Source organism: Podarcis tiliguerta (genome assembly GCF_965153285.1).
Source record: "Podarcis tiliguerta genome assembly, chromosome: 4".
In the NCBI taxonomy this organism is placed as follows: domain Eukaryota; kingdom Metazoa; phylum Chordata; class Lepidosauria; order Squamata; family Lacertidae; genus Podarcis; species Podarcis tiliguerta.
In genome coordinates, this window is record NC_139537.1 from 3,175,573 (window position 1) to 3,202,480 (window position 26,908).

A 26,908-nucleotide genomic window follows, 5' to 3' on the forward strand; every position below is an offset into this window, starting at 1 on the left:
GTTGCAGAAGAATAAAAGGTTGTGTTTGAAAAAAACACACCAAAAACTGGGGGGTGGCATCCTTAAATATTTTATTGGGGGTGGGGCAAAGACCTCTAGGCCTTTAAGAGTTGGCGCCTATTCCCTACACCCACAAGTCTCAGGAATGTTACAACACAAAAACACAAAACACCACGTTAAAAGAGCATTAGATGTCAATCAACCAAAGGCCTGCTTATAAAGGTGTGGATTTAAAGGTAAAGGTAAAGGGACCCCTGACCATTAGGTCCAGTCGTGACCGACTCTGGGGTTGCAACGCTCATCTCACTTTATGGGATGTACAGCTTCCGGGTCATGTGGCCAGCAGCGCACGGAAACACTGTTTACCTTCCCGCCAGAGCGGTACCTATTTATCTACTTGCACTTTGGTATGCTTTCAAACTGCTAGGTTGGCAGGAGCTGGGACCGAACAAAGGGAGCTCACCCCGTCGCAGGGATTCGAACCGCCGACCTTCTGATCGGCAAGTCCTAGACTCTATGGTTTAACCCTTTGCCCGGCTCCTAAAGCTGTATAATGGTTTTGCCGACCTTTGTATGGATTCTTTGATGTGAAGTTAGTTTGCTGCTCTGATTGAAGCTCTTTCCACATTCCACACGCTGATAGAGATTCTCCCCTGTATGAATTCTTTGATGGAAAGTGATACTGTGGCTGTGACTGAAGCTCTTTCCACATTCAAAGCACTGATAGGGTTTTCCCCTATATGAATTTTTTTTAAAAAATATTTTTTATTAAACAATTTCAGCATAACAATTTATCCACCCTCATAATCAATTACATTATTTCCCCCCAACCCTCCCTCACCCACCCACCATGGACTCCCCTCATCTCCCCTCCCTGATTTCTTTGCATATATTGTTTTCTGCATGTTATAAAATTGTACATATCCTTGACTTATCTATCATGTGTTCAACTAATAAATTTATGGATGTTTATTCAAAACCTGCCAAGGACTCCAGTTTATTTTGATGTCTTTTTAGATAGTTTGTAAAAAGTTTCCATTGTTCCTTGAAGTCACAGTTGTCCTTTTCAAACAGTTTATATGTCAATTTGGGCAATTCCGCATAGGTCATCAATTTTTCTTGCCACTGTTCTTTCATTGGGATTTCCTCATTCTTCCATCCTTCTGCGAACAAGACTCTCACCACTGTTTTAGCATACATAAATAAATTCTTTCTTTTCCTTGGCAGGTCTTGTCCTCCAATCCCTAACAAGAATACTTCTGGGTTTTTTTTACATATGTCAATTTGAACATTTTTTTCAATTCATTATATATCATTTCCCACAATTTTTAAACTTCTCTACATTCCCACCACATGTGATTATAAGTCCCTTCTTTTTCTTTATATTTCCAACATATATTTGACCCAGTTTTATACATTTCTGCTATCAGTACTGGTGTAATATGCGAACTATACATCATTTTCATATAGTTTTCTTTCAAAAGAGAACAGTCTGTAAATTTCAAATCTACTTTCCACAATTTTTCCCAGTCCTCCAATTGTATGTTATGTCCTATATCTGGTGCCCATTTGATCATGACCATTTTTTCCTCCTCATCTTTTGTTTCCTGTTCTAGCAAAATATTATACACTTTCTTCAGCTGCTTCACTTCTTCTATAACTCCCTTTTGAAATCTAGAAAATGTATAACTAAATGCTTTCTTATTATCTTCCTCGTACATTCCATGTAATTGTTTGTAGTGTAACCAACTCTGCAAATAATCTTTTATTTCCTCATAGTCTTTTAATTTCCATTTCCCTTCTTGATTCTTCAGCTAATCTCTGTATGTATGCCACGTCCCTTTCTCTCTCTGCTGTATGAATTATTTGATGGGAAGTGAGAGAGGAACTCTTAATGAAGCTCTTTCCACATTCCACACACTGATAGGGTTTCTCCCCTGTGTGAATTCTGTGATGGGAAGTGAGAGAGGAGCTTTTCCTGAAGCTCTTTCCACATTCCCCACACTGATAGGGTTTCTCCCCTGTATGAATTCTTTGATGGGAAGTAAGAGAGGAGCTCTGACTGAAGCTCTTTCCACATTCCACACACTGATAGGGTTTCTCCCCTGTATGAATTCTTTGATGGGAAGTGAGTGAGGAGTTATGAGTGTAGCTCTTTCCACATTCCACACACTGATAGGGTTTCTCCCCTGTATGAATTCGGTGATGGGAAGTGAGGGAGGAGCTATCTGTAAAGCTCTTTCCACATTCCATGCACTGATAGGGTTTCTCCCCTTTGTGAATTCTTTGATGGGAAGTGAGATGGGCACTCTGACTGAAGCTCTTTCCACATTCCGCACACTGATAGGGTTTCTCCCCTGTATGAATTCTTTGATGGGAAGTGAGAGAGGAGCTATCAGTGAAGCTCTTTCCACATTCCACACACTGATAGGGTTTCTCCCCTGTATGAATTCTTTGATGGGAAGTGAGAGAGGAGCTCTGATTGAAGCCCTTTCCACATTCCACACACTGATAGGGTTTCTCCCCTGTATGAATTCTCTGGTGCTTGGTGAGATCAGAGCTCATCCTGAAGCTCTTTCCGCATTCCGCACACTGATAGGGTTTTTCCCCTGTATGAATTCTTTGATGGGAAGTGAGATAGGAGCTCTGACTGAAGCTCTTTCCACATTCCACACACTGATACGGTTTCTCCTGTGTATGAATTCTTTGCTGGGAAATGAGATGGGAGCTCTGACGGAACCTCTTTCCACATTCCATGCACTGATAGAGTTTCTTTCCAATGAAATTTTGTTCATGGGAAGTGGAATGGGAGCTCTGACTGCAGTTTTTCCCATACTCCAAATTTTTATGTGGCTTCTCCTCCCTGGGGATTTTTTCGTGGTCACCTTTGTTCTCGATTTCCAATTCATCACAATCTGCAGTGGAAACAAAAAGGGATTAGAGCCTCAGGAACAAATGGAGAAGAACTGAAGGTAATTGGGTGTGTGTTCATTACCTGTGTTGTTTGTTTATTATAAGATTCTGATGAGTTGTTGAATGTTGCTTTATTTGATATACAGTAGTGGTCAAAATTGTGGAAGCCTTTTAGAAAGAAGTGTATTTCAGAGGTTTGATGGCTCAAAACACCACTTCTTTTCGAGTAATATCATAAAATTATATATCAATGGAAAGATAATTTAATCAAGAAAGCAATCCAACAAAGTTTCTTCAATTACCTGTATTTTATCAAATGTTATAGCCAATAACCAAAAAAGGAAGCACCACTTGCATAGGTTGACATTTTCAGTGTGTTATGTGATTGCTATCAAGTTAGTTGGTTTTTTGTGTTCTTTCATTTAGTGAGGTTGTAAAACATAATAAAATTATAGAAATGGCACAAAGCGTTGACTGGTCACCCAGAAAGCGATGTAAGATTGTATTATTAAGTGAACAAGGCTACAGATATGAAGAAATTAGAAGAGAGATTAGGAAAAACTTAACCAAAGTTGGCCTTTCTATATTTTTGAATATGTATAAGGAGACTCAGTCACTACAAAATCAGACTGGTTAAGGCAGGAACAGGTCACAAAGGAAAGTGACGATTGAAGAATGGAGAGACTGTCCCTACATGACAGAAGAAAATCTTCTGGGTGTATACAAGATGACATGGCGCAATGTAATGTTAAGTTAAGTGCAAGGACTGGTCTAAATGTTAGAATTATAAGGAAAAAGCCAATGTTATCTCTCAAGCAAAGGTTGAACAGATTAAACCCATGTTAACTGGACAGTGGAACAATGGGACAGTGTTATTTGGAGCGATGAGACCCAAATCTCCTTGATTGGTAGTGATGGAATGAAACATGCGAGGAGAAGAATCAGAGAACATTTACATCCTACTTGCATTACACCGACCGTGAAACACCCGGAAACAGTAGATCCTTGACTTAAATACGGCTCTACTTTTGTACCATTCCAGTTATGACCTTCAGTAGGCGCTTCGACTTATGAACTTTCCTCTAGAGACAAAGGTCTTGCCAGCAGCCAGGAGCTCGCCCGGCCGGCTGCAGGGCAGCGATGGAGCCTTTGCCGCCGGGGAGAGGCCTTCAGTTTACTGGAACTCTCCCCGCCAGCTGGAGAGCAGCGCTGAGGCCTCTGCTGCTGGGGAGAGGGCCCCCATCCCACCCTCGAATCTGTGGAAGAGGTGCTGCCTGCAAGAGGCATAGCAGGGTGCACTGCAGCCCCAAACCCTGCCGAGGAACCAACCTGAGGAAGTCTAGCGAAGAACCTGGCCTGGCAAGAAAAAAGCATGACCCTGGCGAAAGTGAATCAGCTCTTTACTCACCCTTGCTCTACCACCAGCTTGTAGCCAGATAAGCCCACCTATCCACAGTGCACGTAAGGGGGAAAAAACGTTATTTTTTTTCATCAACAATACTGTCTTATTTATTTTATTGTACAGTACATTGATTATTGCCTTCATTTTATGGATCTATGGTCTTGTTAGAGAGTAAAATCCATGTTAAATTGCTGTTTTGGGGCTGTTACTCATCGTCTAGAATGGATCAATTCACTTTTCCATTACTTTCTCTTGAAAAGGGTGCCTCTATTTATGTACGTTTCTAGTTATGATCGGACCTCCGGAACGGATAAAGGTTTGAAGTAAAGCTTCCACTGTAGGGTTTCTCCCCTGTATGAATTCTTTGATGGGAAGTAAGAGAGGAGCTCTGACTGAAGCTCTTTCCACATTCCACACACTGATAGGGTTTCTCCCCTGTATGAATTCTTTGATGGGAAGTGAGAGAGGAGTTATGAGTGTAGCTCTTTCCACATTCCACACACTGATAGGGTTTCTCCCCTGTATGAATTCGGTGATGGGAAGTGAGGGAGGAGCTATCTGTAAATCTATTTCCACATTCCATGCACTGATAGGGTTTCTCCCCTTTGTGAATTCTTTGATGGGAAGTGAGATGGGCACTCTGACTGAAGCTCTTTCCACATTCCGCACACTGATAGGGTTTCTCCCCTGTATGAATTCTTTGATGGGTGGTGAGATCGGAGCTCCTCCTGAAGCTCTTTCCACATTCCACACACTGATAGGGTTTCTCCCCTGTATGAACTCTTTGATGGGAAGTGAGGGTGGAGCTATCAGTGAAGCTCTTTCCACATTCCACACACTGATAGGGTTTCTCCCCTGTATGAATTCTTTGATGGTAAGTGAGAGAGGAGCTCTGACTGAAGCTCTTTCCACATTCCACACACTGATAGGGTTTTTCCCCTGTATGAATTCTTTGATGGGAAGAAAGATGTGATCTCTGACTAAAACTCTTTCCACATTCCACACACTGATAGGGTTTCTCCCCTGTATGAATTCTTTGATGGGAAGTGAGACTGTGGCTGTGACTGAAGCTCTTTCCACATTCCACACACTGATACGGTTTCTCCTGTGTATGAATTCTTTGCTGGGAAATGAGATGGGAGCTCTGACGGAACCTCTTTCCACATTCCATGCACTGATAGAGTTTCTTTCCAATGAAATTTTGTTCATGGGAATTGGAATGGGAGCTCTGACTGCAGTTTTTCCCATACTCCAAATTTTTATGTGGCTTCTCCTCCCTGGGGATTTTTTCGTGGTCACCTTTGTTCTCGATTTCCAATTCATCACAATCTGCAATGGAAACAAAAAGGGATTAGAGCCTCAGGAACAAATGGAGAAGAACTGAAGGTAATTGGGTGTGTGTTCATTACCTGTGTTGTTTGTTTATTATAAGATTCTGATGAGTTGTTGAATGTTGCTTTATTTGATATACAGTAGTGGTCAAAATTGTGGAAGCCTTTTAGAAAAAAGTGTATTTCAGAGGTTTGATGGCTCAAAACACCACTTCTTTTGGAGTAATATCATAAAATTATATATCAATGGAAAGATAATTTAATCAAGAAAGCAATCCAACAAAGTTTCTTCAATTACCTGTATTTTATCAAATGTTATAGCCAATAACCAAAAAAGGAAGCACCACTTGCATAGGTTGACATTTTCAGTGTGTTATGTGATTGCTATCAAGTTAGTTGGTTTTTTGTGTTCTTTCATTTAGTGAGGTTGTAAAACATAATAAAATTATAGAAATGGCACAAAGCGTTGACTGGTCACCCAGAAAGCGATGTAAGATTGTACTATTAAGTGAACAAGGCTACAGATATGAAGAAATTAGAAGAGAGATTAGGAAAAACTTAACCAAAGTTGGCCTTTCTATATTTCTGAATAGGTATAAGGAGACTCAGTCACTACAAAATCAGACTGGTTAAGGCAGGAACATGTCACAAAGGAAAGTGACGATTGAAGAATGGAGAGACTGTCCCTACATGACAGAAGAAAATCTTCTGGGCGTATACAAGATGACATGGCGCAATGTAATGTTAAGTGAAGTGCAAGGACTGGTCTAAATGTTAGAATTATAAGGAAAAAGCCAATGTTATCTCTCAAGCAAAGGTTGAACAGATTAAACCCATGTTAACTGGACAGTGGAACAATGGGACAGTGTTATTTGGAGCGATGAGACCCAAATCTCCTTGCTTGGTAGTGATGGCATGAAACATGCAAGGAGAAGAATCAGAGAACATTTACATCCTACTTGCATTACACCGACCGTGAAACACCCGGAAACAGTAGATCCTTGACTTAAATACGGCTCTACTTTTGTACCATTCCAGTTATGACCTTCAGTAGGCGCTTCGACTTATGAACTTTCCTCTAGAGACAAAGGTTTTGCCAGCAGCCAGGAGCTCGCCCGGCCGGCTGCAGGGCAGCGATGGAGCTTTTGCCGCCGGGAAGAGGCCTTCAGTTTACTGGAGCTCTCCCCGCCAGCTGCAGAGCAGCGCTGAGGCCTCTGCTGCTGGGGAGAGGGCCCCCATCCCACCCTCGAATCTGTGGAAGAGGTGCTGCCTGGAAGAGGCATAGCAGGGTGCACTGCAGCCCCAAACCCTGCCGAGGAACCAACCTGAGGAAGTCTAGCGAAGAACCTGGCCTGGCAAGAAAAAAGCATGACCCTGGCGAAAGTGAATCAGCTCTTTACTCACCCTTGCTCTACCACCAGCTTGTAGCCAGATAAGCCCACCTATCCACAGTGCACGTAAGGGGGGAAAAAACTTATTTTTTTTCCATCAACAATACTGTCTTATTTATTTTATTGTACAGTACATTGATTATTGCCTTCATTTTATGGATCTATGGTCTTGTTAGAGAGTAAAATCCATGTTAAATTGCTGTTTTGGGGCTGTTACTCATCGTCTAGAATGGATCAATTCACTTTTCCATTACTTTCTCTTGAAAAGGGTGCCTCTATTTATGTACGTTTCTAGTTATGATCGGACCTCCGGAACGGATTAAGGTTTGAAGTAAAGCTTCCACTGTAGTGTGATGATCTGGGGTTGTATGGCAGCAAAAGTGTGGGCAGAATTTGAATCATTAATGGGAATGTAAATGCCCCCAAATATATAAATGAAATATTTGAGCCCAAACTGAAGCGTTCCACAAGTGATCTTTTCCCAGATACTGAAGCATTTCTATATATATTTATACAAATCTTTCTTTCTTTCTCTCTTTCTTTCTTTCTTTCTTTCTTTCTTTCTTTCCTCTTTCAACAGGATTCAGCTCCATGTCGTTGCTGTGTGCAAAAGCTGCTTTCAAGATAATCCTATTGCTTGGTAGGTTTCTGGATGAAACATCGGCTCCTGATCCATTCCAGTCCGGCTTCCGCGCTGGTCATGGGACCGAGACGGCTCTGGTCGCCCTAACAGATGATCTCCGCAGGAAGCTGGATCAAGGCGGGTCGGGGCTGCTGATTCTTCTAGACCTGTCAGCAGCCTTCGACATGGTCGATCACGAACTCCTGGACCACAGCCTTGCCGACGTGGGGATCCAGGGCACAGTCCTGCAATGGCTGCGCTCGTTTCTCTCCGGTCGGGGACAGAGGGTGGCGCTTGGGGGGGAATTGTCATCCCGCCACTCCTTGGTGTGTGGAGTGCCCCAGGGTGCGATACTCTCCCCGATGCTTTTTAACATCTTTATGCGCCCCCTCGCCCAGCTTGTCCGGAGTTTTGGGCTGGGCTGCCATCAGTATGCTGATGACACCCAACTCTATCTGTTGATGGATGGCCACCCTGACTCGGCCCCAGACACACTGACCAGATGCTTGGAAGCTGTGGCTGGATGGTTACGTGGGAGCCGGTTGAAGTTAAATCCTTCGAAGACAGAGGTCCTCTGGCTGGGACGGGACGATATGGGATTGAGGGGGCAACTCCCATCTCTAGCGGGGGTGCAATTAGTGCCAGCACCGTCCGTTAAGAGTTTGGGTGTAATCTTCGACACCTCCCTCTCCATGGAGGCGCAGATTGCAGCTATAACAAAGGCGGCATTTTTTCATCTCCGCCAAGCTAAGCAGTTGGCTCCTTACCTCTCTCGCCCTGACCTAGCCACTGTGATCCATGCGACGGTCACCTCCAGACTGGATTATTGTAACTCGCTCTACGTGGGGCTGCCCTTGAGACTGACCCAGAAACTCCAGAGGGTGCAGAATGCCGCAGCGAGACTCCTTACAGGGTCTTCACTGCGAGATCACATTCATCCGGTGCTATACCAGCTGCACTGGCTCCCGGTGGAGTACAGGATCAGGTTTAAGGTGCTGGTTTTAACCTTTAAAGCCCTATACGGCCTAGGACCCTCGTACCTACGGGACCGCCTCTCCTGGTATGCCCCACAGAGAAACCTACGCTCGTCAAATAAAAACATCCTGAAGGTCCCAGGCCTCAGAGAGGTTAGGCTGGCCTCAACTAGAGCCAGGGCTTTCTCGGCTGCGGCTCCAATCTGGTGGAACGCTCTGTCACAAGAGACTAGGGCCCTGCGGGACCTGACATCTTTCCGCAGAGCCTGCAAGACAGAGTCGTTCCACCAGGCCTTTGGTCAGGTCCCAGCCTGACTTCCTCCTCTGGCAACCTGCACAGAATTTTGCTCAACGGTTGCCATTAATTTGACTTTAATTAATTTTTATAATGGAATGTTTTTAGAATGTTTGATTATTTGATTGTTTGATTATTTAATTGTTGTTAGCCGCCCTGAGCCCGGCTTCGGCTGGGGAGGGCGGGATATAAATAAAATTTATTATTATTATTATTATTATTATTATTCCACTGCTGGAATGGCTTGGGAATAGCCCAAACATTAACCCAATCAGAAATCTATGGTGCCAACTGTGGCGTTCGTACAGAGCCCCCGGTCATCTCACGGACTATTGACCCGTACTCCACAAATCCGCTGCCACCAACCAGTTGGCCAGTTAAAGAAAAATGGAATCCAGCATAGATGGGAATTTCCAGAAGGAATTTCCTTCAATTACAAAGACAAGAGGTTCAAACTAAGTAGCCTTCAGGATCTGGAAAAATTCTCCAGAAGATATGATATAGAGTTGGGAAAAGTGGAGAAGGTAAGACCAGGACGGGACCAGTCTGAAGAGGAGAAAAGGAGAGGGGAAGAAGAAGAAGAGGAAGAAGAGGAGAAAGAAGAAGAGGGAGAAGAGGAAGAAGAGGATAATAATAATAACAAGGACCTCCAAGTTTGATTTGGACTTGATAGTAGACTTGAACAAACCAGAAAAAGGCTCTGAAAATACTTTCATGGAATGTGAATGGACTTGAAAATAAAAATAAAAGGAACAAAATCGAACATGTCTTGATTAAACGGAATTTAGATATAACCTGTTTACAGGAAACACATGTCGCAAGGAAACATAAGAGAGTTTTAAGTAACAAAAGATTGGGGAGACACTTTATTGCCTCAGACACAAACAAAAAAAGAGGGGTTGTATTGTATATAAAGGAGAAATATGACCCAAAATTATTTTATAAAGGTGAGGAGGGGAAAGTGCTGATAGTGCAAATTACGTTCCGGGGGGGAAGGTACCGTAATCATTGTGGGAATCTACGCACCTAATGACAAAAAAGCCGACTTTTATTCGAAGCTCAGTGAAACATTATCAGAATTTTTGGATCAGAGAGTGATAGTAATGGGGATTTCAACGGTGCGGTTATTCCAGATTTGGATAGATCAACGAAAAGGTGAGACACAAATGAAGGTAAACTACCAATAACATATTTTGATATGGCAGACACTTAGAAATCCCACAACAAAACAGTTCACATTCATTTCAGATCCAAATCCAAGCTTTGGTAGAAAAAACTACAGCTAGACTTCTAAAGAATTGGTGCCAAGTATTTCCAAAATTGAGATTCTCCCAAGGACATTATCAGAACTGTCAGAGCTGGCTCCGGGTCCCAGCTCACCAAGGACCAACGCTAGCCGATAGTACAGTATCAAAGTCTTTATTGAAGAATAGTCTCCATTTACAAGTCTCAGCGTCCCAGCTCTACGTCTGGACTTTAGACCGGCGAAGCTCTGTCTGGATCTCCGCCCCCTGTGCACCAGGTTAAGACTCTGATCTTACTCCACCTCTTCCTTCTCTCTCTCTTCCTCTGGGTCTTACTACCCCCCGGGGTCTCATTCCTCCTGGACTCTTCTGACGCAGAGCTTGACCCCTCTGACTCCTCCCCCTCTCTTCGGCGGGCTTTAGGACCTGGCTCCCTACCCGGGCTGCCCACCTTGCCGCCCTCCTGTACATTTGAACTTGGCGCGCGCGCGCGTTTAACTTTCCGGATGACCGTTTCCTCGCTCCCTGACGAGGGTGTGGTCACTCCTGCCTCACGTTCTCCCTCTGCCTGCGCGCTCCCTGATCCCGATGCCTTGGACTCCTCCCCCCTACTGCACTCTGGGGGGGACGCTGGTCCGGATTTCCAGCTGCTACTCTCTGAGTCCCCTCTGGCCCCTTCTTCTCGAGGTGTCCCCCTGGGCACTCCCCTTGCCCTGACCATGGGGGCCCCTTTCTGTGAATCCTCCGAGTCACTGGAGAGACTCAGAGACCTCGGACTACTGTCGTCGCTGACATTTCCTTCAGACTCCTCCCCCTCGCTCTCCGTTTCCTCCCTCTCCTGTGACTCTGCTCCTGAACCCCTGACATCCATCCCCCGCTCGAAGCCCCCCCTTCCCCCCTCCCCTTCCTCCGGCGGGGGTGCTGGGTGCTCCGTCGTTGTGGGGGTGAATGGTGGATACAGTTCGTCCCCCGTGGCGTGCATCCAGTTAGAGAAATCCGGCTCGTCCTCCGTGTCTTCGCCGACCTCGTTCTCCTCTGCTTCCATCTCCGTGCCGCCATGCTCGAACCCAACGTCCTCCCCCATCACGTCCATGTCCCTCTCACCCTCGTTCCCCTCTGGGTCCGTTGCCTGCCAAGGGCCCCTCAGCCACCTCTCCTCTCCTCGATTGTCCCACCAAAACGAGCGGTCTGAGGCAAACCCCGAGGGCGAGCCCTCCGGTGAACGTGTTTCTAATGCTGGTTCTTCGTCCGAGGTGAATCCCTGGAACGTGCTGGTAGAAAGCGTGGGTGTGAAAAGCCAGTCGTCGAAATACTCGGCTGGCATGGGCCTGTGTGGGAACAAGGCATGAAACTCCTCTTTGAGGAGAGGCTCGTCCAGGGCATAGTCCGGCACCCAACTGTTGGCGCTGGCCGGGGTACCTTCCCTTGCGAGAAAATATTCTACTCCCTCTTCCCCCCATCTCGAGTCCAAAATCTCTGTGACCTGGTTGATGGGTTCCCTTCTTGGCGACTCCCTCCTTGGGGGGTTCTCCCTATACTGGTCTGGTGCCGTGCCCTGCGCCTGAAATCGGTGAGGTGCTTTGTAGGGCGTGAGCACCGACCTATGGAATACTGGGTGCATTCTGGATCCTTCCGGAAGTGTCAACCGGAAGGCCACCGGATTGATCTGTGCCTCAACTAGGTAAGGTCCTAGCTGCTTATGTCCGAGTTTCTTCTTAGCTAAGGATCTGGTCGGCACTGCGTGGGCCGCTAACCACACCCAGTCTCCCACTTGTATGTCTTCACCAACCCTCCTGCGCTTGTCAGCCTGCAGTTTGTATGCGTGCTTTGCAAGCTCTAACTGCCTCCTAAGCTGCTCGTGGACTTCCTGCAATTCCGCCGCCAAGACTTCCGCTGCCTGTGGCTCCCCCTCCCCCAGTCTCTCTAATCCCGGGAAGGTTCTGGGATGCCTCCCGTTGTTGGCGAAGAACGGCGTCACCCCTGTGGACACGTGCTTCGTGTTGTTGTAAGCGAACTCAGCGAGCGGCAGGTAGTCCACCCATGTCGTCGGCTGTTGATTTGCATAGCATCTCAGGTACTGCTGCATGATGGCGTTGACGCGCTCCGCTTGTCCGTTGGTCTGCGGGTGTCTCGCCGACGCTAGGTTGATCTTGACGTTCAGGAAACCCATCAGCTTCTGCCAGAAGCTCGAAATGAACTGGCGCCCCCTGTCGGACAAGATAGACCGTGGCAGTCCGTGTACCCTGAAGACGTGGTCTATAAACAGTTTGGCGGTCTGTTCTGCCGTGGCCACCTTCGCGCACGGAATGAAGTGGGCCATTTTAGTGAACATGTCCACCACCACTAGCACTGCCGTTTTACCCCTTGAGCTGGGTAAATCCGTGACAAAGTCCAGGGCCACCCTCTCCCACGGTTCGCTCGGGGTCTGCAGCGGTTCGAGCAGTCCCGCCGGAGGTTTGTGCACTGACTTGGCCCTTTGGCAGGTGTCGCACCTCGAGACGTACTCCGCGACTTCCCCCCGCATCTTGGGCCACCAAAAATCTCTGGCAACTAGTTCTGCCGTCTTCTCCTTGCCAAAGTGCCCGGCGGTGGGTGCGTCGTGTAACTGCTGCAGTACTTTCGCCCGGAGGTCGTCTCCCGGTACATAGAGTGCTCCTCTGCGGATGAGCAATCCGTCTCGTACTTGGAACTCGTCGTCCTTCACCGTGCCCCTGTGCACCTCCTCCATCTTGGCTTGTGCGAAGGGGTCCTCCTGCAGTGCTCGACGGACCGCCTCCAAGTCCACGGTTGCTGAAGCGCACGCCCACGCTTTCGGAGCGAAAATGTGCTTGGCCGCTGCTGGTGCCGCCTCTTCGAGGTATTGCGGCTTTCTGGACAGTGCATCCGCCATGATGTTGTTGTCGCCTGGGATGTATTCTATCCTGAAGTCGAAATCCGCGAAAAATTCCGCCCATCTGATGTGCCGCTGGTTCAGGAACCTTGCCGTGCGCCAGTACTCCAGGTTCTTATGATCCGTGCGAACCTGCACTGTGTGTTTGGCCCCGACGAGGAAGTGCCGCCACGCCTTGAATGCTGCATGAATGGCCAGCAACTCCCTGTCCCAGATGGTGTAGTTCTGCTCCGACTTGCTGAGCTTCCTAGAGTAGAAGGCACACGGTCTCCAGTCCCCATGCGGGTCCTCCTGCAACAGTACGGCGCCCACGGCTCTGTCTGAGGCGTCTGTTTCAACCCTCATCGGTTTGCTGGGATTCACATGCAGTAGCTGCCCTTCGGACGAGAAGAGACGCTTAAGGTTCTGAAAGGACTGCTCCGCTTGCTCCGTCCAGATGAACTTCTTCTTCTTAGAGCTGAGCGTGTCGGTAATGGCCGCCGTCTGCATCGCGAACCCCTTGATGAACTTGCGGTAAAAGTTGGCGAACCCCACAAACCGCTGGACCTCCTTCCGATTTCGCGGGCTCTTCCAGTCCAACACTGCGCGAACCTTGGCGCTGTCCATGGCAAGCCCCTTGTCCGACAGCTTGTAGCCCAGGAAATCCACCTCCTTCCTGTCGAACTGGCACTTCTCCAGCTTGGCATACAGCCGATGCTCCTGCAGTCTCTGCAGAACTTCCTTGACGTCACCTTCGTGGGTCTCCTCAGATTCTGAGAATATCAGGATGTCGTCCAAGAAGCAGACGCATGTCTTGTAGAGGAGACCCGCCAGGACGTGATGCATGAAGGCTTGAAAACAGTGGGCGCCATTTTGTAAACCGAAGGGCATAACTCTGTATTCATATGTGCCCAGGGGCGTGAACATGGCAGTCTTCCACTCGTCTCCTTCCCGTATGCGAATCAGGTTGTACGCCCCTCGCAGATCCAATTTTGTAAAAACGCGTCCTTTCCTCACCGTTGCCAGCAGGTCATCTATTTTGGGCATGGGAAAGGCCGTGGGCTTGGTCTTGGCATTTAAGAGCCTGAAATCAACTACAAGCCTCTTTTGGGGCGTGTCCCTTTTCTTCACAAAGAATACAGGACTGCCCCCCGCTGCCTTCGACTCCCGGATGAAACCGCGCTTCAAGTTGAGGTCTATGAACTCCTTGAGCTCCTGCAGCTCGTCCTCAGACATGGAATACAGTTTCCCGGCTGGCAGCGTCGCTCCTGGCAGGAGGTCAATCTTGCAGTCATAGGGCCTGTGGGGAGGCAGCTTGTCCGCTTCCTTCTCGCAGAAAACCTCCAAAAACGCTGCGTACTTGCGCGGCACTGCTTGCAGCGTGCCTAATTGTAGCTGCGGGTCGTCCCCTCCTTCTTCCGGGCTAGGAAGGATGCAATGTTCCGCGCAATAGGAGGAGCCGAAGGTCAGTTGGCGCTGGTACCACGCCAATGCTGGGCTGTGCCTGTGCAGCCAACTCATGCCCAGGACTACAGGCGTGTCCGACAGGTGGGTGACATTAAAGCTGATGACTTCTCGGTGATTTCCAATCCGCATCACCATTGGTTGCGTTTGTTGCACCACCTGCCCCCCTAACAAGTCTCTGCCATCCACCGTGACAACGTTCAGGGGCAGTGTGGCTGGTAGCAGTGGTATATTGTGCTGCTGAATGAATTCCAGTCCTATAAAGTCAGCGTTACTGCCGGAGTCAATGGTGATCGGCACCTCCAGAGTGCGTCCATTGGGCAGTTGGAGAGACGCTGTAAGCTGCACCACTGGTTTGGGTGGGAGGGGGTCTGTGGGTTGCAAAAGTGCTGGGGATTGTTTCATTGACTTGTCTGGCTGGACCCCAGTGCCTCTTCCTCCAGCCAGACTCCGTCGTTTAACTGTTGCTGCGTTTTCAATTGAGCTGCTTCTGCGACTGTTGCCGAGGCTGCAGTGTGCTTGTGGAGCCTCTGGGGACACTCTTTCGCCATGTGTTGAGCACTGTCGCAGATGTAGCACTTCCTGTTCCCTCTAGGAGGCTTCGTTTTGGCTGCTCCCGGTGTTAGGGCTCTGTTAGCTGACTGAGCCCTGGCACCTCCGATCTCCATCGGCTCTTCTCCCCCTCCCTGCGAGGGTGTGGAGTGCGCACGCGCTGCTTCTCTGGGAAAGAAGGGAGGTGCTCTGGCTGGTGCCCTTCCCCAACGCCCTTCTTCCCTGTTCCAAGGACGTTCTTCCAGATGCACCCCGATTTCCAGAGCCCTCTGGACTACTTGCTGGGTGCTCCTTGGTCTCTCCCCCCTTCCGATCTCTGCTTTTACATCTGCATTCAACCCCTCCCAAAAGAGGTCTCTGACTGGCGCAGAATCTTTTTCCCACCCCAGGGCATGAACCAATCCGAAAAAGCGTGTATGGTACTGCCTCACGCTGGCTTTGCCTTGTTTAAGTCCATGTATGTTCCTCCTGGCAATATCGACGTCTACCTTTGATAAAAAACATGAGTCCATTGCTTTAATAAAAGCCTTCGCATCTTGGAGCGCTGGATCATCGTCCCTCCATAGATTCCTCAGCCACGTTTTGGCTTCCCCATGCAAATGGGACAAGATAAACCCCACTTTCTCTCTCTCATCTCTAAAGTCTTTGTCAAGTAGATCCAGCGCAAACAGCAGGTCTGCTCTGAAGTTGGGGTACTGCTGCAAACTCCCGTCGAAATGCGATACAAGGCTGCCTCCCCTTCTCCCCAAGCCAATGCCTTCTGCCTTGGATCCCGTTTGCCCCTGTTTAGAAAGCACGTCCAACCTGACCTGGAGATCCCGGCAGGAGGTAACCATTTCCTCCTCTCTCTTCCTGGATGCAATTACCTCCGTGCTGAGTTGTGTCACCGCTTCTTGCAGGGCTTTTATCTGCTCTTCCGTCGTCATCTTGCCTGAGTTTTGTGAGCTCTGTAAGCACCCCTCCTCTGCCCTCGCTGCGTCGACTCACGTGGCGAGGTTCTTGGTGCCAAAACTTTAAAAAGGAGACAGAGCTTACTGTCAGAGCTGGCTCCGGGTCCCAGCTCACCAAGGACCAACGCTAGCCGATAGTACAGTATCAAAGTCTTTATTGAAGAATAGTCTCCATTTACAAGTCTCAGCGTCCCAGCTCTACGTCTGGACTTTAGACCGGCGAAGCTCTGTCTGGATCTCCGCCCCCTGTGCACCAGGTTAAGACTCTGATCTTACTCCACCTCTTCCTTCTCTCTCTCTTCCTCTGGGTCTTACTACCCCCCGGGGTCTCATTCCTCCTGGACTCTTCTGACGCAGAGCTTGACCCCTCTGACTCCTCCCCCTCTCTTCGGCGGGCTTTAGGACCTGGCTCCCTACCCGGGCTGCCCACCTTGCCGCCCTCCTGTACATTTGAACTTGGCGCGCGCGCGCGTTTAACTTTCCGGATGACCGTTTCCTCGCTCCCTGACGAGGGTGTGGTCACTCCTGCCTCACGTTCTCCCTCTGCCTGCGCGCTCCCTGATCCCGATGCCTTGGACTCCTCCCCCCTACTGCACTCTGGGGGGGACGCTGGTCCGGATTTCCAGCTGCTACTCTCTGAGTCCCCTCTGGCCCCTTCTTCTCGAGGTGTCCCCCTGGGCACTCCCCTTGCCCTGACCATGGGGGCCCCTTTCTGTGAATCCTCCGAGTCACTGGAGAGACTCAGAGACCTCGGACTACTGTCGTCGCTGACATTTCCTTCAGACTCCTCCCCCTCGCTCTCCGTTTCCTCCCTCTCCTGTGACTCTGCTCCTGAACCCCTGACAAGAACATAATTCGTTATATTTGGAGTTAAAAGGAAAAGACCCTTCATCATTCAGATGGAGGATGAATGAAAGTTTATTCAATGACCAAAAGATAGTAAATTAGGCAAAAGAGACAATTACAGAATAAGTGGAATTTAAACAAAGGAACACCCATTGAAACAGTATGGGATGCACGCAAAGCTGTAATGAGAGGATTCCTGATCCAAAAGAACAGTTTTCAGAAAAGAGGAAGGGAGAAGAAGAAAGAAGAAATCCTGGCCCATCTCATGGAGAATGAGAGACTGCTGACAATAAAAGCAAAAGATGAGCTAACAAGACAAAATATTAAATTGTTGCAGACTCAGTTCTCTATGTTGGTGAGTCAGGATGTAGAGTGGAAAATAAAAACAATGAGACAAAGGAATTTTGAAACCACCAACAAAACTGGAAAATTCTTGGCGTGGCAATTAAAGGCAAGACAAAAACAAAACACAATTTGTAAGATAAGAGAGGCAGAAAACATCATTGAAGACCCCAAAGAAATTAGAAAGACCTTTCTGAAATTTTATAAAGATTTGTATAAGACAAGAGAAAGAAGATGGTAAGAAAATAGAAAAGTCATCAATTACAGCAGATCCCCCAGGAGAAAAGGAACAATTAAACCAGATAATTACAGAACAAAAAATTGAGAAGGTGATAAAGAGAATGAAGAAAAGGAAAGCTCCAGGCCCTGATGGCATTCCGGCAAAATATTATAAGACACTATGTGGACCATTATTACCTGTGTTGTGTGAGGTTATGAATAGGTATAATAGGAAAATTCTATAATAGGAAAATTCCAAATACCTGGAAAGAGGCGTACATCACTTTAATCCCAAAGAAAGATACAGATGGTTTGAGTGTTAAAAATTATAGACCTATTTCCTATTGAACAATGACTATTAATTATTTGTGGATGTGCTGGCCGACAGATTAAAGAAACTTTTAAAGGAAGTATTACATAAAGAACAAGCTGGTTTACTACCAGGGCGACAACTGAAGGACAATGTTAGGAACATAGTAGCTATAATTGAGTACTTGGGAGTCTAGAAATGATAAACAAGCGGCCTTGGTGTTCATTGAAGCAGAGAAAGCATTTGATAATGTTTCATGGCGGTTTATGAAAGAAAACCTAAAAACAATGGGAATAGGAGAAATGTTTTTGAAAGGTATTGAGGCTATATACTCAGAACAAAAAGCCAAACCTATTATAAATAATAATTTGTCTGACCACTTTCATAGAATAGAATCATAGAATCATAGAATCATAGAGTTGGAAGAGACCACAAGGGCCATCGAGTCCAACCCCCTGCCAAGCAGGAAACACCATCAGAGCACTCCTGACATATGGTTGTCAAGCCTCTGCTTAAAGACCTCCAAAGAAGGAGACTCCACCACACTCCTTGGCAGCAAATTCCACTGTCGAACAGCTCTTACTGTCAGGAAGTTCTTCCTAATGTTTAGGTGGAATCTTCTTTCTTGTAGTTTGCATCCATTGCTCCGTGTCCGCTTCTCTGGAGCAGCAGAAAACAACCTTTCTCCCTCCTCTATGTGACATCCTTTTATATATTTGAACATGGCTATCATATCCCCCCTTAACCTCCTCTTCTCCAGGCTAAACATGCCCAGCTCCCTTAGCCGTTCCTCATAAGGCATCGTTTCCAGGCCTTTGACCATTTTGGTTGCCCTCCTCTGGACACGTTCCAGTTTGTCAGTGTCCTTCTTGAACAGTGTGAAATCTCTAAAGGTACCAGGCAGGGTGTCCTTTGTCGCTCCTTTTGGAGGTATTAAACAAGAATTTGAGAGAAGTGTCAGAAATCAGAGGTATTAAGGTGGGATCGAAAGAGTTTAAAGTAAAAGCGTTTGCTGATGATTTAGTTTTAACATTAGAAGACCCAAAGAACAGTGTACAAAAAGCCCTAGAGAGAATGGAGGAATTTGGAAAAGTTGCAGGATTCAAACTCAATAGAAATAAGACCAAAATGCTGGTACAAAATATGAATAAAGAAGAGACAGAGGAATTGCAATACAGGACAAGAATTATGGTGGTTAAGAAAGTGAAATACCTTGGAATTTGGTTGACAACAGGGGGGGAAATTGTATAAAGATAATTATGAAACCACATGGAGAGAGATTAAGAAGGATTTAGAAATTTGGAACAGGTTGAAATTATCCTTTTTGGGCAGAATATCGGTGATTAAGATGAACGTTTTACCTAGAATGTTATTCTTATTCCAAACAATTCCATTGATTAAAGGGACAGGACAATGTAGAGAATGGCAAAAAATAGTGTCAAGATTTGTCTGGCAGGGAAAGAAGCCGAGGATCAAAATGAAAATGTTGATAGATGAAAAAGAAAGAGGTGGATTTGCCTTACCAGGTATGAATCTCTATTATGAAGCATCCTGTCTCGTATTGTTAAAGGAATGGATAACATTGGAAAATACGGACCTATTGGATTTAGAAGGTCATGACAACAGGTACGGGTGGCACTCGTACCTGTGGTATGATAAGGTAAAAGTTCATAAAGGTTTTTTAAACCATGTGACCAGAAGGTCAATTTATGAAGTCTGGGAAAGAAACAAATATTTATTGGAAAGGAAAACCCCATGGTGGATATCGCCAATAGAGGTGTTGACAGTTAAAAAAGTAAATATGGAAGGAAGGTGAGCCATCTATGAGGAAATTATTAGAAAAATGGAACAAGGGTTAAAACTTAAACCATAAGAGTAAAGAGAGGGCATGTTCACAGGTTGGTTGCAATACCATCAGGTGAATGATATATTGAGTGAGGATAAAAGGAAAGCCGGGTTTAAGGATAACAAAATCAAGATTTCAGCTAGAATTAGAGGAAGGCAGAGGTAGAATACTATCTAAGATATATGATTTGTTATTAGAATGGTTTCAAAAGTTGAAGAGGTGAAAGAAGCAATGATAAAATGGGATATAGATTTTAGGCATACTATTGAACTGGATGCATGGCTAAAGTTATGGAACAAAAGTATGAAATTCATGGCGTGTACGGCTTTAAAAGAAAATTTAATGAAGATGATATATAGGTGGCATTTGACACGAGTAAAACTGGCGAAAATGTGTAGGATGAGGGATAAGAGATGCTGGAAATGTAAAAAGGTGGATGGAGACTTCTATCATATGTGGTGGACTTGTGATAAAGTCAAGAATTTTGGGGAGTTGATCTATAATGAACTTAAGAAAGTACTTAAATATACCTTCCCCAAAAAACTAGAGGCTTTTTTGTTGGGTTTGATGAGGAAGGAGGCTAAGAAAACAGACTAAAGGCTATTTATGTACGCCACAGCTGCGGCAAGGAATATATTGGCCCAAAACTGGATAGTTCCCACCACTGCAGAGTGGCAGGCGAAAATGATGAACTACACAGAATTAGCCAAACTGACCGGCAGGATTCGGGATCAGGACGATCAGAGATTTCAGGAAAGTTGGAGTAAATGTACTGTGTACTTAAAGGATAATTGTAAAAATTTAAAAACACTGGCACGATTGAAATAACTCCTACAATGTATAAGACAGATACAAGGTTAGAAATTAAGATACGCGACTGGAGAAAATAAGGGGTACCTGCTGAAGGGAAGGAGGGAAGTCGCAAGCTCGGCAGAGCTAAAAGTATATATGTGATTTAATGTATTGTAAAATGACTGTGTAAAGAAAACAATAAAAATTGACTGGTAAAAAATAAAAAATAAAGTTAATGTTCTTTTTATATGGGATCAGATTATAATTATTTATGTTTCATGTTTATATATATGTTGGAAGCCGCCCAGAATGGCTGGAGGAACCCAGCCAGATGGGCAGGGTAGAAATAAAAATTATTATTATTATTACTACAGTGGTACCTCGATTTAAGAACAGTCCTCTTCCGGAAAATTTTAAGTTTCTTCTTGTTGTTGTTGTTATTATTATTATTATGTTTGTAAACCGAGGTACTGAGGCATCTGATCAAGATCTGTATTTTGGATTGAGCTTGAAAAAATATATTTGCAAATGCTTGTTTCATGCCAGGCAGAGGCCGGCTGGCTGAGTGCTTTGTTTATCCTCTTGAACAGGGCCCCTCATTGATCTACAGCAGTACCTCAAAGTTGCAAAAGGAGCAAGAGCTGGGAGCAAAGGTCATACAAATTACAGAATACAATCAAGCTGCAAAAACACTAATTAAGAGTTGGTAAATAGTTTACCTATGGGCCTCCCATCAGCCACATTTTCCTAAGGTTAAAGGGCAAGAGCTAATAGGAACAGCAGCTGGCTGGGAAAGGGTGGTGTACAAAGAAGTTTTTCTCTTTTTACTGAGTTTCTCAGGAAAAGGCCTTTCCTTTCCTTCTAAAAAGCTGTATATGTTATGTATGAAATATATTGGCTTTAATGTAATTATGCAACGATTTAGAAAGTAAGAAATGTTAGATTCTTATGTTAGATTGTTATTTCATTGATGGTGTGTGAGAAGGTGAACTCAAGATCTCTGTTTATGACAAAATTTAAAACCATGAGCCATCTGTTTTAGCCATTTGCCCCTGTTGCCAGAAGGGCAAAAGGGCAAAGGGTGATCTGGTAATTAAGGTGACTTGTCGAGGCAAATGTAAGACATATGACTACTTGTCTGCCATTTATGGATAGAAGGAAATATAGCTCTTTGTCTCCCATAAAAGGTAATAGGAAATGGGTGTATCTTTTATGATTGGTTCTAGCAAACAGCCAATAGGAATTTCAGCCAGGCTGATTGGATAGAGGCAGCCAAAGGAGGAGCAAGGGGGCTGGGCTAAGGAAATATAAGTGCTGGCCATCAGGGCTGGGGTGTGCAGAGCTTTTGGTAACCATATACCACTGTGCCTATCATTTATTTGTCTGACAAATAAATTATTATTTTAATTTCTCTATTGCTGTGTTGAATATTTCATTCCAGCTAAGCGTTAACCACAAGCAGGGTGCTACAGTACCAACTGTATTACTATCATCATCATCATCATCACTGCTACTTTTCCTGAAATTCAATGTCTAGTTCTTCTCTGGGATGAATTTTATTTGGTCCAGTCATGGCATCCCCTCCATGAAGCTGACATTTAAGATGGCCTGGGCAGTTCAGACCAGCCCAATCGTGGTAGAAAAAGGAATAATTTTAAGAAAATTGTTCAAAGAAAAAACTGTAATTTACTGTTTATTGTGGGGGTTGTTAGGTTCCCAGGTGTTATAGGGGGCGCTGTTGAGCTCTGTGAAAATATATGAGGTTGGTCCATAGAGGTATTTCTGGAATTTCCAGGCAGATATGACAATCCCACAGGGAGCCTTACCAAGAGAGGCCACGATCCCACGATTCTCCTCCATGACGTCCTTATGCAGAGCTCTCTGGTCAGGATCCAGCAACGCCCACTCCTCGTCCGTGAAATGAACAGCGACATCTTCAAAGCACACTGGACCCTAAAAGAAAAAGGGAAATGTCCTCCTCTGAGACAGCAGAAATATGATCTGCTACACAACGTTCTGTTGTTTCCTTCCTGTTAATTGCGGTGTTGTTTTAATAGGATTGCTTTGCTGCACATTTTATTTATGGATGCTTATTTTAATCTGTGTTTTAATTATGGGTATTCGTCTTTGTGCAAATAGGTGGTACTCCATCTTGTGTTTTCAGGCCACTATTTGTTCTCATTTGTCCATTGCTTAGAAAAGAATTTTACCATTCAGTGATTAGTCTAGAAATAAAATAAGCCTATTTTGAATGGCCATCTGTCTTGGGTGATCTAGCAGAGATTCCTGCAATGCAGGGGCTCTCCTGGCTCTGAGAGACAAGCAGGGAGGGTGGCTTCCGGCAAAAGGAGAGGGAGCCACCGGTGGCTCTTCCTTCTCCTGACTCACATCAGCCTCTCGACCTTCGTCTCCCACTTGCCTCCTTCCTCTTCTGCCTCTGATTCTGCACTGCATTCTGCCAGAGTCTCCCAGCTCACTAAGCCCTGTTACCCTTTCAGCTTCTGACACCACCTCTTCCCAGGCTTCTCCTCTTCCCCCTCTGACCGCTCTTCCTTCCTCCACCACCACTCCTTGGTCTCTAAGACGTCCTCCGTTCCTGGCTCCCCGGCTGCTTCCTCCCACCATTCCTCTGTGCCCAACCAGTCCATGACATTGCTTCATCTTCATCCCTCGGCCTCTGTCCCCACAAGGCAGCTTCCCCTGACCTGATCTGGTTCCACAGCCACTGCTTCCCTTCTGCCCCCATGAAAAGGCGGATCAGGAGGTCTTGCCGGCATCCTTCTGCCACCTGCAAGAGAAAAAAGGTAAACAGGATGCCAGGAGTGCCTGCTTCTCTCACAGGTGAAACAGGGCATCTCTAACTACAGATGGGCCTTTGAGAAGGACTTACCTGCTGAGAGCATTTAGATGTTTGTGCCCATTTCATATGTTAGTTGTGCAGAAATACATCTCCCCTCTTCTGGACCCTTCTTCCCAACTGTCTCCCCCCAAAAGAAGATGAAAAGAACTCTCAGATGTGTTGGAAAACCAACAGAATGAGACCAAACGGAGAAAAACCACCTTCCTACTTACCCAGTGGCCTCTCTCTGGTGTCCAACGGAGGCCTCTCTGCCTCACAGGAATCCAGGTCCATTTCTGCAAAGAGATCCTTTCCCTGAAAAAGAAACAAGGATTCAAAACAGAGAATGGGGAAAAATATAAGAAAGAGAATGACAAAGACTTGAAGGGTGTGAGATCTCGTTCCATGGATGCTTTCCTAGAAAATGGGCCATCAGCAGACCATTATGGGATGTTTTCTGTCCTGTTTGGAGCCCCTTGGGAGTATCCAGAGGAAAGTCTCTCTCACCTGCTTTCTCTCCTCTGCCTGACTCAGGAGGAAACCTTCGGCCAGGGCCACCGCCTGGGAACTGGTCTCCGCTCCACAGTCCCTCACCCAACCCTCCATCTCCGGGGGAAGGACAGCCAGGAACTGCTCCAAGATCACCAGGTCCAGCATCTCAGCTTTCGTGTGCCTTTCCGGCTTCAGCCACTGATGGTCAAGGTGGTAGAGTCGGCTGCAAACCTCTCGGGGTCCTTTGGCCTCCTGGCAGCAGAACTGCCTCACCTGCTGGCTCTGCACCTCTGAGCGGAGGGTGTCCACCTCACCATGGATCTTCTGTACAGAGTTTTCCCAGAATCCCCCACTGCTCCCAGTTTGGATGGCATGGCCTCTTCCTGCTCCAGGGCCAGCTGAGTCTCGCTCACCCATCTGTGCTCTCAGGAAGCCTCTGAGAGATCGTAAGGAACCCTTTGGTCTTCTGCCAATTTCTGTCCGTCTAAATGAGAAGCTCTAGCAAATCCTACAAAGCAAATACATTGTTCTGTTACAGAATCTGTAGGACAGGGGGGGAAATGGGCTGGACTTCACCGCATCTCCGACCATGAGCTATCTTTTTGAAAAGGAGAAGGAGGAGGAGGAGAAGAAGAAGAAATAAGTCTCTAGCCTTCAAGCAATGCAAAATGTGGAGGCAACTGAAGGGGTTTCTGTGAGATTATTCATCCTGGTTTCTCCATCCTTCCAGTCAATTCATGAAGTCAGACCTGACTGACAAGGAAGTCATTTGTATCTTGTGGAAAATGGATGCTTGGCTCTAGTGGGGGTCCTCACCTGGGGGTCCTCAGGAGTTGCTCCCCCCCCCCACTCCCCTGCTTCTGTCTCCTTTTCAGGAGCACTTGGACTCTCTGCCGCTCTCAAGACAGACTCCTGGGGTGGGGTCCCTTTTTCTTTGCTCTGAGGGCCAGGAATGTATCTGGCCAACCCCCTGAGGGCCAAGTGGGCGGGGCCAAAGACACCTCCCTTGACATAAAAGCGGGAAATTTTTTATTCTTATTCTTATTATTAACACACACACAGCCATTGATGCCAAAGTCCCTGGAGGCTCAGTGAGTAGCAGCGCCCATTTCCAGCAACAATCCCTTTGGGACAGAGAGGATGTGGTCCTGGGATGCCCTGCTCTGGGTGCGAGGGGATTGCTGCACTGGCCTCCGTGGGGAGCTGCCCTGGGAGACACTGCGAAACTGGTCCCCAATGCAGCAGCCAGACTCAGGGCTGGGATTCCTCTCTTTGTTCCTGGCCTTTCTCTCCCACCTTTCCTTCCTTCCTTCCTCTCCGTTGTTCTTGGAGGGGGGGGGCTAGTCCACCTCCTCGTCCAGCTTTGGAAAGCCATTTGCACATGTTTCCTCTGTTGTGCAATGAGGCTGAGCGACGTCACACAGAGTTAAAGTCCCAGGGACTCCTTTGTTTAAAGAAGGGAGATTTTTTCTGAAAGGGGGGGGGCGGAGGGCCAAATGAGTTTGGGATCCTCTGATCTGCAGGAAGGAGAGCGTGGCAGACCTGGCCCCTCCCTGGCAGGACCCTCTCCTCCCCGACTTGGGGTCCCCCCCCCCCTGCAGGAGCAGATCAGGCCCCCCAGGCCCCCTCCCCTGCTGCAGCCCTGGGACCCCCACCAGATCCCAGAGAGAGAGGAGACTCACCAGATCCCGGGAGAGACAGCGAGGCAGCCCTTGCAGGAGAGACATCGAAGCAGGAAAGGACTGGGGAGGGAGGGGCCTTGGCTCTGGAGGACCTGGCGCCCTCTTGCTTCCTGGCCTCTCTAGGAAGGCAGCTCACTTCCCTTTAACCCTTGCCAAGCCGAGTCCCTCCAGCTCAGTCCTCTTTCAGATTTCTATTATGCCCAGATATCCTTTTGGGGGGGAGGCTCTTGGCTGGACTCTGAGCATCTCCCTCCCTTGGCCAGAAACCAGAGGAAGAGCCTGCAGGGAAAAGGGCTTTGCAGGAGGCAAGGAAGCTCCTCCTAGAATTCAGGAGTGGAGAGATAGGAGGGGATCCCAGGGTCATCTAGTCCAACCCAAAGCAAGAGGGGACCGGGTCTAGTTCCCTAAACAGGCAGCCCTGTTTTGGGAAGCTTTTAATGTTTAATAGGTTATTGTATTTTAGTGTTTTATTGGAAGCCGCCCAGAGTGGCTGGGGAAACCGAGCCAGATGGGCAAGGTATAAATAAATTATTATTATTATTATTATTATTATTATTATTATTATTATTATTATCATCATCATCATTATCATTATTATTATTACAACCCCCAGCAATGCAGGAGTCTCAGCTAAAGCATCCATGCCAGATGGCCGTCCGATCTCTGCTGAGAAACCTCCAAGGAAGGAGAGTCCACCATCTCCCAAGGGAGACCTTTCCCCTGCCCAACTGCTCTTAGATGTCCCTCAAGGCAGCGGGTCCTGAGTTCTAGCCCTGCTGAAACAACCGCACTGGCTGCCAAGGAGGAACCCAGCAAAGTTCAAAATAAATAAATCCTATTCTCATCATAAATGAGTAATACTTTCCTGTGCATGCTTCTTATACTAATATACAAAAGTATGCCATTCCCTTTTCCAGAAATGCCTAATTGCTAATTCAATGGACTGAAAATGGATGGTTGTTGTTATTATTATATTTAGGGAAGCTTTTAATGTTCTCATCATAAATGAGTAATACTTTCCTATGCATGCTTTTTATTTATTTTTTAAAATAATATTTTATTAGGTTTTTACACAAAAAAGTAAAACAAAACAAAACCAAAAAACACAGATTGGCTGCCAAGGAGGAACCCAGCAAAGTTCAAAATAAATCCTATTCTCATCATGAATGAGTAATACCTTCTTATGCACGCTTATGCACGCAACAAAAGTATGCCATTTCCCTGTCCAGAAATGGATGGTTGTTGTTATTATGTTTAGGGAAGCTTTTAATATTTGTTGGACTATTGTATTTTAATATTTTGTTGGAAGCCGCCCAGAGTGGCTGGGGAACCCAGCCAGATGGGCGGGGTATAAATGTATTATTATTATTATTATAATTATTATTAATTAAATTGATCAGGTGAGTTTTCTCCTTTCGAAAGAGGGAGGTGGAATCTCCACGGTTGCTAATAGCACAATGTTGACAGACTAGGGAAATATGGGGAGCCCTGGAGCATCTGCTTGGCATGCAGAATGTCCCAGGGTCAACCCCT

General features: G+C 46.5%; 1 protein-coding gene across 1 annotated transcript; it reads right to left on the reverse strand.

Moving 5' to 3' along the window:
* Nucleotides 1-540: 540 nt before the first annotated feature.
* Nucleotides 541-25,451, reverse strand: LOC310676870 (uncharacterized protein; the record flags this gene model as incomplete). Its single annotated transcript, XM_083439047.1, has 8 exons — nt 25,376-25,451; nt 23,709-24,201; nt 23,435-23,516; nt 23,068-23,150; nt 22,189-22,315; nt 4,652-5,644; nt 2,837-2,915; nt 541-664 (listed from the first exon to the last, which is right to left on the reverse strand). Exons 2-8 carry the CDS (start codon nt 24,108-24,110, stop codon nt 541-543), a joined length of 1,890 nt encoding a protein of 629 aa, XP_083295173.1. The 5' UTR covers nt 24,111-24,201; nt 25,376-25,451.
* Between the last annotated feature and the right edge of the window lie 1,457 nt (nt 25,452-26,908).